Below are 13,417 nucleotides of genomic sequence, written 5' to 3' on the forward strand. Positions count from 1 at the left end.
CCTTCACTTCTTCTCTTTTCGCCTCGCTCTTCGTCCGTGACAGTGAAAATGATAGCAAGGACAAGAAAAGTGGCTAATTAGGTTTTTGCCCCGGCATCCTTATTCCTCTGACGTCACCGTTCTTGCGGGTGTAATTCGGTATGAAATGAAATTAGTTGGGTGGATTTTTGGGTGGTTTTGCTATGGCCAACGCTTTATAATGAGTTTTTGTTTTTATTTTGTTTGGGTCTGGGTCTCCGGGTTCCACTAATTTGCATTTTCCCGTCTTTTTTTTCTTTTGGTCAAGGTCAATGTCAACATAAATTCACAGCTGGGTCAGGGTCACGGAAATTGTGATGATGAGCAGGGCGGAGGTCTATTTAGGGATGTTTATAATTTAATAAGGGTCACCTCTTGGGTAAAAATGTAGAAAACCGTGCTAAAAGGAAAGAAATTAATTAATGGAAATATAACCGGTTTCTGTTCCACTTGTTGATATCAAAGTTTTTCCATTATAAGATCTTAAAATATATAAATTAGTTTGATTTTAAATCCACGACAGAATATTTGTTAAATAATTATTTAAATAAGTTTACACATCTTTTTATAATTCCCTGACGACTATGATAGTACATAAGTCAGTAAAAAACAGTTTCCTTGCCATTTCAATTAAAGTTTTCCTTTATCTTCCCTCTATCAGTCTCAACCACTCGAAATGCTTTCAGTACTAAGATCCCCCTGTTTTTTAAGTAGATTTGCATTCCTTTCAAGTTGTGACTTAACCGAAACTGTACTCACATCTGCCTCTCTTTGCATAGATTTTCTTGTACTTTTCCACTTTTCCTCTGCCTATATGTGTGTGTACGCATATTTGCACAGAACAGCCTCCCCATTGAAAACTCACAAGTTACCGCCCACCATTTCCAGTTGTTACTGCCCCCGAACGCAAGTTTACCAACATTTTCGCAAATCAACGGCAGACTAAAATCTTTTATTCAAATTTTATTTGATTGCTTTGCGATTTTCGCTGTTGTTCAGAGTGAATAAGAAAGGTATGTCGAAAAACGAGAAAAAAGGACACAGGACAGCAACTCCACGGAAAGAGACGCATGAGAAATCAGCATTGGAGGGTACTGAAAATATTATTTCGAGGACGACAACTTAGGGTTATTGTTCAATTTAAGCACGCAGACAGTGGCTGCAAAAGAGTGGAAAAATTTCACGTCGCTGGACCGGACAGCCGAAAGAGAAAAGCTTGGAAAAGTTCCGAATCAGCAGGATAAGTGCAGGACAAGAGGGCCAGGACGAAAAGCCAGTCTGATGGCAAGTCAGATGGACAGAAGGACACAAGTACAGACAGCCAGTCACTTGCAGTCATAGACAAATTTGGCAGCAAAGTAGTGGCAGCATTGCTTTAAGACAAGAAAAGGAGTTAAGAATACAGGAGTTATATGTACAGGAAGAATAGACTATGAAGGTATAGGAATTATGTAAAATTGGAAAAAATAAAGATCATTTTTAATATAGCCTACTTCTAAAGTTGAAGCCTCAGCCGAAATCATTAAACAAAGTAACTATGTAACTCACTGAACTTGCAACAAAATTGCATTTGCATTAAACTCTTTAACCGCCGCAGCTGATTATTAAATTTTTCACATTAACAACGTTAGTGGCGGCGGCCTGGGCCGAAACAAAATCTAGATAAATATGCCGGCCAGATACGGGCGTTGGTAGTGGCAAAGGGGGCGTGGCGGGGCAGGTGTAGGGGCAGTCAAGCGCAAGGTTCAATTTTGAGGCAAACATTTCGCTCCAGAAACTCGGGACTTGCGAACTCGGGAGACCCATAAGCTGGGAGCGCCAGTCAGTCGTCTATAAATTATATCCGTTCCAAATTGAAATGCGCGTTAAAATGCAGTTAACTTGGTCGTTCTGCTGTCTCTGGTCCCTGGTTCTGGCCATGTTGTTATGGCCACGGCGGCAGAACTGCCGTTTTATGGCCCTTTCCATCCTCATCGCCTTTATGCTCCCGCTCCTGTTTTACAGTTTGTGCGCACATAAAAATAGAAAATGGCTCTGAGCACTGCCGGTCGCCTGGACACGAGCACATTAGAGTCCAGCTCCTATTTTCCGCATTTTCCATTTCCCAGCCACATTGTCCCAGCGTCCACCTGTTTGCCCCAAATGTCGATGGTCCGTGCCAAAAATAAAAAAAAAGGATAAAAACGCAAAGGGCCAGCCAAATTTCATGTTAAGCGAAGACAAAGACAATAGCTGATGGAAATCGATGGTTATAGCTGGATATATTTAACTGAATATGAATATAATGGCTAATAGCTATATAAGTTATCGCCTTGTATTTTAGATAGTGTTGGCAATTTAAATTTAAAGACAATTTTTTATTAAGTAACTGGGAAGAGTATAAAAGTGGAAAATATCAATTAGATTACCTTACTAAAAAGTAACCTTTCCCAACAAGTAATGTTCCCAATCCTCAGTTGAATCGCTATCAAAGCCACTGGAGGGCCAGAGGTGCTCCTTCTCCGCTGCGTGTGCCGCTCAAGTGTTAAGCTTATGTCATCATTGAGGCATGAACGAGCTTTGGACACGCTGCCTGATTAAGCATACGCCATGTGCAACAGAGGACTTAAATTTTAAAGAGTCGAATAGGAGCTACGGAAGCAATTGGCAAATAATGCTAAAAGCAAATGCCACAGCAAACGGCAGGGGAAAAAACTATTCAAGGCTTTTCAAAGGCAAAAAGTTTCCCAGCAAGAAGATGAAAATGCCACGCAATTTGAGGAAAATGCGTGCAAAGTTTTGAGGTTACGAGCGTACAAACATGGCGGCCCGAAATAGAGTTGCTTGTAAATACATTTGCTGAAATTGCTGAATAAATGTGCAGCCTTTCTGCTAGGGGTTCGGGGGAAAAAGCCATTTCGCATGGGTGGAAAAACTAACAAAGGCCACATAAAGAAAATTTTCCATTTTATATGGAAAATAGGAAAAACCCGGACGGGCAGCACACGCACAAAGATACAGGGCGGATACAGACAAATCCACCACCACATGCATGTGTGTATTGCTTTAATAGAAAATTGCAAAAGTTTTGCAAAAGAAAATGCCTCAGCCAAGTCAGTTTGGGCCAACCCAAGTGAGCCACCCCCCATCCCGGCCGCTTTTCCTTTGGAGCATTTTCCCCTTTCCACCTTGCGTCGCCGTTGAAATTGAAAAGAATGTGCAAAAGTAGCAAACCAGAGCGAAAACGAGGGGAGTCAGGAGTTTGGGCTTGGAGTTCGGAGTTTGGAGATTGGGGGTCGGCAAATTGTGGGTGGTGCGACGGCATGTTTGGCGGATCGGAGCTTAGCCTAGCAAGAAAGCCAAAGTAAGCTCGAAATAAACCCCCATCGTCCACGCAGGCAGCGCAAACGTTGTCTGCGATGGCAAACAGGGAGGAATGTGCGGAAAAGCGCCGACGAAAATGTGATACGCTTTTCCTACTGAAAGAAAGGGATCAGTACCATATAAATCACAAAAGCAATGGGTAATGTGCCGTTATGCCACATTGGTATGTAATTTGAACTAATGATCGAACTAGTTAAACGGGTTTCTTTTTTGAAGAATATTTTTGAACATTTATGATATTTAATAAGACGTTCGCGTATAAACAGCTACAAAGATTGCGGTAACTGACTCACTGAAACATAATTATTTGTAATGATACACAAAATGATAATTGGAAGGTAAACCTTTGTAATAAATTGAAAGGAATGAAAATTTTATTCAGACCTATAAATCCAATGAATATACCCACATTGCCTCTGAATTTTCTTTTAGACCCTGCATCAGTTCAGGAAAAACATAGCAGGCCAACAAGAGCAGGCAGCGGGCTCTACGAAGATTTACCGGTTTTAACGTTGCCAGTCAGCAGTTTACTTTCAGTATGAGTATGTGTGTGTATGTGGGTGGGCTGTGGTGGGTTAAAGGGGAAGCGACAGGGGTTGGGGCACGAACAGGGTTCAGTGTCGCGTCTGGCATTATTCGTCGCATGCCCCATGCTCGGTTTCCTGTGCGCCCTGCCATGTCGTCATGCTATCGGAGGTTGCAAGTCCGGAGATGGGAATGGAAGTGGGCAGGAGGATGCACGGGCACTCGAGGATACGGGCTGCAGGATAAGGATGAGGATGTGGCACGGCCTCATGCAAAACGCATATCGATTTGTTGGGTCACGAAGGGGCTGCAAGGCAAGCTCTCAGGTGACGTGTTAAAACTCTTACCGCGAATTATTTAAACATTTTTAGATGAATTAAGAATAGGAAAGAACTAATAATTTGTATTCATATGACATACACCGTTTTCTGGAGAAGATCCGATATAAATATTTATCAACTATAAAATAATAAAGAATGCCAGCTGTGCAAATTGAACTTATCCGATCGGGCATACAATGTGCTAATTGCCACGGGCGACACAAAGAGTTTCATGATTTGCAGTCGTATATCTTTCTGCGTTATATACATATTTGATGAGCGATAGCCCGCCCATAATTAGGCGCTACCACCTGAACCGAACTTGGAGTAGCAAGTGCATATCTATATCTTTTTGCGCTGACATGTGCGTGCAACATTGTGGCAATTGCTATCGGACTAGATACTTTCGGATCTGGGTTCTGGGATCTGAACCCGAAGGCAACTCGACAAGTGCGTGCGACCCGGTAATAAACGGAGCATAAAACGGGGAACTATTCCATTGCCGCTTCGGGAATGGAAAATAATTAAGTTAATGCAAAATGCATTTTCAAATTGTCGGCCACGGCATAATTGCCAGTATGCCATTCTTAATGTGAAACTGACAGGGGGCTAAAAACGGAAATCTATCATTTTTAATTGCCACCCGGAAAAATTAATTGAAATTTTAGAAGAGGGTTTTGCACGATTTCTGACTAGAAGAATAGAATCAAAATTATATGTAATCTTCTCAGTTGTGAATTTATATTGAAATTATAAGTAATTATATAGTCATCCTGTAAGTGTTTAAGGTGGAGTTTATATAGGTGTAAAATAGATCATTTTTCATATTCAAATACATTTTTTGGATCGAAGATGTATGAAGATACTATCTAGCTTTCTCTCTGATCATTTATAATACATGCTTATGTAGTACATTAATACAACATTTTTATTATCCTTCACCATTCCGTAGATATTTTTCCTACCATACCCTGCAATTGAAATTCAAAGTGCGTACTCGCACTCCAAATTAAATTAACCCAACCGATACTTTTGTATCTTAACTGTGAGCTTGGATCTTGCTAAGCAGCTTCGATGTGAAAGCCGATTGCGATCCTTTCAACGCTGTTTTTGAAAGGATCTGTCTGAGGGCTGCGTTCCTGCTTATCCGCGGCGTCATTAAATTCATTAAAAGTGCATCAAAATGTATCGCAGAGGACGTGTAATTTTCATGTAATCCATCAGCGTGCAGCCATTGACACCCAGAGGGCCCTTCACTCGACAGGTAATTTTTAGGTATATTTTATATACAAAAATTATGAATTACAATGTGCGCCGCAACATGTTAATAAGATGAAGTACGTGAATATGCACTTTCGGGCTGGCAAATTCAATTAGGCGGAACGATCCAAGACACTCATGTGCGATAAGTGGCCGCCACAGAAGCCGCAAAGCCAGACGAGTCCTATGTCCTAGTATATAGCTTATCCTTTACCGATCTGCGGTTATATTCGCAGTTGCAGTTGCAGCTGCAGATTCATTGTGTGCGAAACGAGTCGAATGCGTAATTTAATAAACTCACGAGGGCAACTAGAAGCAGGTTCAGGACATTTGCGACGCCTGCGAGCCATTCGGGTGAAAACTAGTTGGTGGAGCAACTTTAATCCCGCATCGCATTTGCGTAATAAAAGTTTCAACTTTATTGTTAATTAAATTGCCAGGACATGTCGCGGTCGTGCTCGTAGTCTTGGTCCTTTACCTTGTTCAGATCGTGTGGCCCAGAGGCTTCTTGACAACGCAGCTGCCTTTTTGGGCCACGTCTATCAATGTAAACGTGATCTGGCCATAGCCCGAAAGTGTGGAAATTATAATAAATTTAGCCGCATTTGGCCCGCAGTTTCTGCTGGCCGTAATTATGCAGACACCTTGCCAGCCTTTCGATCTCCAGTCAAAATTGGCCAAGTGAGCTGCAATTGCATATTGCCATATTGACAGCGTGATGGATGTTTGGATCCCAAGTAGTTTTTACGCCGAATCGAAATCGATTGAGCTGCTCGCTCTGCAAAAGGAGACTTTGCCTGTATGGAAAACAAAGCACTGAAGGAAAAATCGTTGACCTTAAGATATTCCTAGTTTATCGGTAAAATATTTGAATTTTAGGGGGAATATATATTTATACTATATAGGTATATATTAATTGAAATCCCTGATTCCTAAAAAAGATTTAAGGTTATTGTTAATTAATTATGCAGCAGCCTTTCGCATCCTTTTTTATTCGTGTGCACATACTGCCACGGGTGGTCCGCCGTCAAGTGGCTGGACATTAAGATTCGACAGGCGACTACCGTTGGCCATTTAAGACAATAAATTTCATAAATAGCTTATGCATAAAATGCAGTCGGTGGCCCCTTCCCATTCGCCCTGGCCACTCGATTCGAACGTGGCTCTCAACTCCCGCTGCGTTGATATTAATTGGACGACATAATTGCGGGGCCACGTTGGCCATAATAATGCGGAGTGCGGTTCGTGGGGTAATTGCTCTGGAAACACGTTCCACTGGCAGCACTCCCCAATCGAAGCGAACTACCGGAGTTGGAATTTGTATAAATATAAATTTGGCTAACATCGAGGGTCCTCTGCCCGAACTGCGTAATTATGGGTTTGTGGCACTTGGCTTTTGCATCGCTGCCTTTTTGGCGGCACACACTTGAAATTATCGGTGTGTGTCCGCCATTTAATTTATTGTCTTTGGCGCTGCCCTAAATCCAATTGTAATACAATCCGCCGCATTTATCATATTTAACTACCGACTCCAAACGCACACACATCCTGTATTTACGGCCTGCTAATACGCGGTTTAAGTTTAATGAGTGCAAAGGGGTCGCTTATGGCGCGTCATAAAAGGTTGCAGCAATCGCAAGTAAAAGTATGTTGCAATAAAATAAGAATTTTTAAATTAAGTTTAACGTGTCCACTACGAGGACTGCCATTCATTGTTTATTTCAAGCCAATCGATTGTGAAAATCTTCCTATTTTACTAAAACTGAAATACTTCTCTTCATATAATAGTCTCAATTTAAATTTTCATATTTTTGTTACCTTTCCGAGGATCTTGTCAGCCCACAGTCCTTCACATTTTGGGTTTGTTTGCTCATCATCAGGCTGAGATTGGTTCGAAACCAGCCAGGACATTGTTATGATTATAAATATTTATTTTATGCGCAGCTCTGCCCAGCTCCCGGGGATTTTCTCTCCACTTCCCATCGTGCAAATCGGTTAAATGGACTGTGCTGTTTATTTTTCCATAGTCCCTTAATAAGCCCCATGAAAAATGTGCAAATAAAAGAAGGCGGTTGGGTGGGTCTGATTCTTAAAGGACATAAAACATGTGTGTAAATGTGGATGTTTTTTTTTTTCTGCATGTGTGGAGGGGAGGGCCCAGAAAAGAAAATGGCGCTGAACCAAAGATATGGCAGAAGATAAAGACAGAGTCGAAGGAGCAGCGAACAGAAAACGTGTCCAGGCGAAATTGCGCACAATTACGGGGCTGAAACGGACTGTACCTCTGCCGCCCACCGCCACGCCCCGCATCCCATCCGAGCGGAAAAGAATTATTACGTTGAATTTTCCCCCAAAAAAGCAAAGGAAAAGAAAACGAAGCGAAAGAATTCTCATTTTTTGATAGCCCACCAGAACGATGCCGCAAGGATACATGGCCAACAAAAATAGTACTATTCCCAAGAGCCAAAGGTAGTCAATAATTTATAATCACGGAATAGAAACTAATAACATCTATTAAATACATTTAAGGTTAACGATGTAAGACTTTTAAAAATGATTTTTAAATTTTATTGATTTTATAAAAAGTCTTTTTCAAAATGACAAAGCACATAAGTTTTGTAATATATTTTTAAAATGTATTTTTCAGCTATTTCTCTCTGTGCATTTCAGGATATGCCAGCCACATCGCTTGGCTCACGTGCATATGACAGTGGAGTAAACAATTTCATTTCGCGCAGCAGGACCCACAAGATAACTGCTACAAACGAGACGCAAGATGCTGCAGTGGCGTAGAGGTGGTGGGGCTGGGGCATTTTGGTCGTCAAGGGGGCGGGCAGGAGCAGCAAGGACAACGACAACACTTGAGTTCTGTTTTCGAAGCCGAGAGAGAAGGACAACAACCACCGGCTGAAGCGGCAGCATAAGAAGTTGCGTAAATATATTGTCCTGTCGCTTATTCTTAAGGGGGGTTTTTTTCGTGGATGCGGGACAGGACGAAGGATGCAGGACGAAGGACGCAGGACGTGGGACATTGGACTGCGGTCGGCCGGGACCAATTCGAAGCTCAACTGCCAGCCCCATGGGCGTTTGGACGCAGTTAGTCGAGCGTGCCTGGCGGATTTTTTAATGCGTGCCTCTATAAATTTTGCACGCCTTTTGTAAATGTGAGGACCACGGAGAAATCTCCTGCAGGAGGAGTGGATTTTTTCAAGGAGGAATGAGTCGTGGGCAGCTGTACACGTGGCCTGACCAGTTTTTTTTTTGGAAACTGTCAAATTGTTGTTACTGTAGCATTCTCCTTCGCTCTGGGGGTTTGTCTCTGCTTCAGAAAATCTTGTATATTTGTCATACGAAATGTTTATCTCCGATATTATTCCATAAATAACATGAAGCAACCCTGCTTTAAAAATGATTTTGCGGGTAAGTTTTATTTTTGTGAATTACAGAACGAAATTGTTCTACTTAGAACTTCGGATAGTTCAAATACATTTATTCAAAGATTTTTATAAAACAAAAATACTTTAGAGAGAACTTACAATTATTAAGTTTTGTTCTCCTCCTCTACCTGCGAAGTATCCAAATTAATTTCGTCCTTCAGATCTAAACAAGCTTTCAATTTGATGGTGTCTAGAAAATCCAGCCATTCTCCGAGTTCCTTTTTCTTCTCCTCCTTGTGCTGATTAAGCTTTACGTCAGGGTCATCATTTTTAAATTTTCGAGGAGTCACACAGAAACCAAGTAAGAGATTGCGACGGGTAAAGCGGATCATATAAAATGGTGCTCCCTTGGTGTAAAATGAGCTAACCAGCAAATGATTGGCACTCGATTCTTGAGTTCCCGCCTGGTTTTTCACTCTTGACTTGGCCCTGTTCAAGTAATTCTTAATCACCTGCTCAAAGTCCCACAAGGTCAGCTGGCAATCCTGTCCACCCACAACTAATAGGTTATTATCCAAAGAGATTTCCATGGTGTTGATCGTGGCCTTATGATGGTCAAAGAACTGCATCAAAATCTCATTGGCTGTGTCCCAAATCATAATGTGGTTGTCATCGCCCCCAGAAACCAAATAACGACCGCAAATTGAGTAGGTCAAGGCGGTTATCCTGCCTTTATGACCACGAAAAAGACGCACTTGGACAGCCTTGACAATATCCCAGATCCGAACAGTGCAATCAGCAGATCCAGTGGCCATATAGTGACGATTTGGATGAAATAGGCACACCCCGAGCTCGGCCAGATGTCCTTGAAGAATTCGGGCGGGCTTCCTATTATCCTGCATCCAAACTCTCGCCGTACAATCATCCGATGCGGTGGCGAAATAATACCCCCTTGGTGCAAAAACAACAAAGCAAACCGGTGCCAAATGGCCGGGAAAAATAACCACACAACTCCAGGACAGAAGGCACCACAAGCGAACGCTGAAATCCTCGGAACATGTGATCAGAAAGCGATCCTCTGGATTAAAGGAACAACCATAGACAGGTCCTTGATGTCCGTAAAGAGTGCGTCTGGTGAACTTCTTATCAGGATCTATCATCCCCTTATCAACCCCAGCCATTCCGGTGTCCAGAACTTTTAAGCACTGTGCTTCTTTCATTTGAACCAATTTAGACGGTTTCAAAGAGAAAACATATACCTTAGAGCATACAGTTCCTAGTGCCAACATGCTAATGCCTTCCGAGAAGGTGGCACAAATAACGACCTCATCGGAAGGTGATGTTGTGTACAAGTAAGTCGACGGCAGGTTGTCCCGATCGAGTTTCATTCGATACTGTTCATCGTTCTTCATGTGAAGCAAATCCATTTTGTTGGGATTCGGATTATAAACCCTATTTACCGGTGGCAAATGTAGATCATCTAATAACTGTGGTTCGCTCCTCTTCTTGCGGCGCTTTTGAAGAAAAGGACGAGCGGCATATTCTTTTTTATACAAGGGTTCTGGAGCACCATAACATATCGGATCCAAAAGAGGCTGTCCTATGGCAAATCGTTGCTGGGGCTTGTCATCTTCACTATAAGATTGAATTTGAAAATGGGTCAGCAATTTTTCTTGCTGACCTCTAGTCCATTCCTCGGTGCAAAGAAGTAACTGTCGAAAAGCTCCCTCAGACATTTCAATCTTTACCTTTTCTTGGCCAGCCAATAATTTCCGTGCTTTATTCGGAACTTCTGCTGGCTTGGAAATTTCTCTTAGCTTCATAATTCTGGATATATATGAATCATCGAGATGGTCTTGAAAGCGAACCAGAAGCATCCTTGCTCTCTGTGTCTTATCACTGGCCATCATTTGGAGATAAGTTAGGACCAACAAGGGATATAACAGGATATATATCTCGTATTTGTGGTGACTTGGTGCCGATTGGATCAGCTTAACAAGTTTCTTTACAACGAATTCATAATCCGCAAAAACCGAATCCTCTTTGATAACAAACAAGCTAACATTTTCCATGTTTTCCGGAAACTGAGCACTATCTTCGTAAAAATCTGAGCCATCACGGGTCCTAGTGGCTTCGTCGATATCACTTTGATGATCTGGGGAATTCATCGAATTTGTCAGACTCTCGCCTTCCTTCAATATAGCCATTAGTTCTTCTTGAGAAACTTCGCCCTTGTCAACGGGACGTAATGACATATCCTCCCAGTAAGTAAATTTATTCTCGTTATGGAGTTCATCAAGATCACTATCACCATAATCAACATCATATAAACTGCACAAACTAAAACTGGAACTGGTGTTACTGTCCGAAAAGTTTTCATCCTCATAGACGTTTAACTTTGCTTTTTCCAACTCAGAATCCAATTTGTCCAACTCATTTGGCATTTCTGCATCACTGCGGTTCGTGTGTCGGAATTAGTGTGGGAGTAACTTAATTATAACTCAAGACTTACGTTCCTTTCTTAATTAAGTCTGGTTGTATGATGGGTGGCACCATTTGAAATTGACAGGTTTCTTCGTCATAAATCGGCATCGATGGCATCGGACCAGTAAAAACTGGCATTGAGGGGAGTTCTTCACAGGCCATTGGTTTGTCATCTTCAACCCTAAAGTAATGGAATTAATAACTCTATTGTAAGGTACGTCCAAAAATTTTTGTTAATATCGCTAACCTTTTATTGACTGGACATAGATTTACATTCTTTATTTTGTTAATCCATTCGGTGGGCGAGCCTGGAGATAACGGTCTTTACTTTATTAATGCATTTCTTTTTGGAAACTTACCATCTGAGTTGGAATCATCCGCATCACCAATTTCGGATTCTGAGCTGCTCCATTTTAAGTTATTATGATCATCAATTTCGTGTTCATAATCGGAGCTTGCAATTTCGATTCCCATTTGTTCTTCGAATTCTTTCAAATACCATTTGTTCATTTTTATCTGGCTAGATTCATTCTTAGTCTTTTGCTGTTCTTTGCTTTTGGTTTTATCCTTGTCATCCTCCAGTTGTGTAAGCTCATCATCGGAATCAGAAATGACGTACACTTCCTGATTAAGCGCATGGAGAGTTTGGATCCTTATTTTAACCAGTTGTTAGAAAGCGCATACATATTCGTACTCACATCACTAATTAGTATTGGTATAGGTAATGGTAAATCCATCTTTATTGCACTTAAATATTTGAACAATCAAAATCAGCCTTAGTGCAATTAGTGAATATTTTCCTTGCCTTGACAAGTTCTCGATTTGACAGCTGAGCATTGTGTGGCCGTATTTCTGAAGCCCATTTCGCCGAAAAGCCAAAATCTCATTTTATTAAAGACATTAAAACTTTTTTGTTTCTAACAAAAGAAAATTATTTCCTAATATATATATATTTATTTCTTAATTGTTTATTTATATTACAACTTAAAATTTTTCAAATTTTTGTCTTTATGGAATGGCCCCAGCTCAACTTTTGTGGTTGATATTATCATTTCAAATACATTCTCTTATCGATTTATCCATTTTTTCTACAACTTTTACGCAACATGACGCGCCGACGACCGCTGATCTGAAACAAAATGCTGGCTCAGCAGCACATTACATGAGGGCGCTGGAATCCAGGGTGTCCTTAAAAAGCGAGGGGTGGTGGAGGGGGTGAAGGACTGGTCCATAGGTAAAAAAAAAATTAATTTGCATACCCAATACTCGACGGATTTGCTGCTACGCAGAGGTTTCCCATGCCACTGTCCATTTCAGGGACCTCTTTTAATTTTTCGTTATACCCTATATATTGGGTGTTCTTAATTTTCCGCCCAAAGATCTGCTCACACAGGTAAAATCCTTTTACCTTGGAGATGAAAGTTTGTCAGTATATTGTATATTCTTCATGATCAACAGGGATACACAACTATCTGAATAATTTGAATATTATTTAACAGAGTATTTCTCATTCGGCCCTTTTGTTTACCACTCACTTGTTAGTGGAATTGTGTGAGTATGCTGGCGGACCAAAACCCGCGGATGTGTTTGGAATTCTTCTGTAGTTCGGGCAATATGTCGGCGCTGGCAACTCATTTTGCAGGGCACATAAAATAAAAAAGACGTGCGTAAAAAATGGATATACAAAAAGCCGGCGACAGGACAACCCGCAGCAGAAGCAGAAAATGTAGCTGCATATTGTTTTGTAATTTTCGAAATGATTTATGGCGCGCTGGGATGCACACTTTAAGTGCTTTAAAAAAAACTGCATTAAAAACTAGGAATATTGGCAATTGGTATTCATGGATGGGTATGTGTGTCAATAGTCAAGGGCCAACAGTTAGAGGCGAACACAATGGCAAACAAAGACTCATTATGGACAGCAACAATTGCCAAATCACTTGATATGTAATGCTGGCCATAGATAAATCACACTGCAGCATAATCCATTGTAAAGTGTCGAAAAGCTGCAATTGAAATGCAAATCAATGCAAATCGATACTTGAATCATCACCAGCCGCAGCAGCAGCA

General features: G+C 41.3%; 1 protein-coding gene across 1 annotated transcript; it reads right to left on the reverse strand.

The window, feature by feature from the left end:
• Positions 1–8,895: 8,895 nt before the first annotated feature.
• LOC6737537 (transcription initiation factor TFIID subunit 5) lies at positions 8,896–12,205 on the reverse strand. The gene is made up of 5 exons (XM_002084336.4): positions 12,046–12,205; positions 11,707–11,971; positions 11,595–11,655; positions 11,376–11,528; positions 8,896–11,317 (listed from the first exon to the last, which is right to left on the reverse strand). Exons 1-5 carry the CDS (start codon positions 12,082–12,084, stop codon positions 9,028–9,030), a joined length of 2,808 nt encoding a protein of 935 aa, XP_002084372.1. The 5' UTR covers positions 12,085–12,205; the 3' UTR covers positions 8,896–9,027.
• Between the last annotated feature and the right edge of the window lie 1,212 nt (positions 12,206–13,417).

Source organism: Drosophila simulans, chromosome 3L, assembly GCF_016746395.2.
Source record: "Drosophila simulans strain w501 chromosome 3L, Prin_Dsim_3.1, whole genome shotgun sequence".
Lineage (NCBI taxonomy): Eukaryota > Metazoa > Arthropoda > Insecta > Diptera > Drosophilidae > Drosophila > Drosophila simulans.

Bases quoted from the DNA above. Each gene is read 5' to 3' on its own strand.
- LOC6737537 (XM_002084336.4), bottom strand. From the start codon at position 12,084: ATGGATTTACCATTACCTATACCAATACTAATTAGTGAT. The intron at 11,656-11,706 runs GTAAGTTTCCAA...CGTTATCTCCAG, and splicing joins GGATGATTCCAACTCAGATG to GCTCGCCCACCGAATGGATT. The intron at 11,529-11,594 runs GTTAGCGATATT...CCATTACTTTAG, and splicing joins CTATGTCCAGTCAATAAAAG to GGTTGAAGATGACAAACCAA.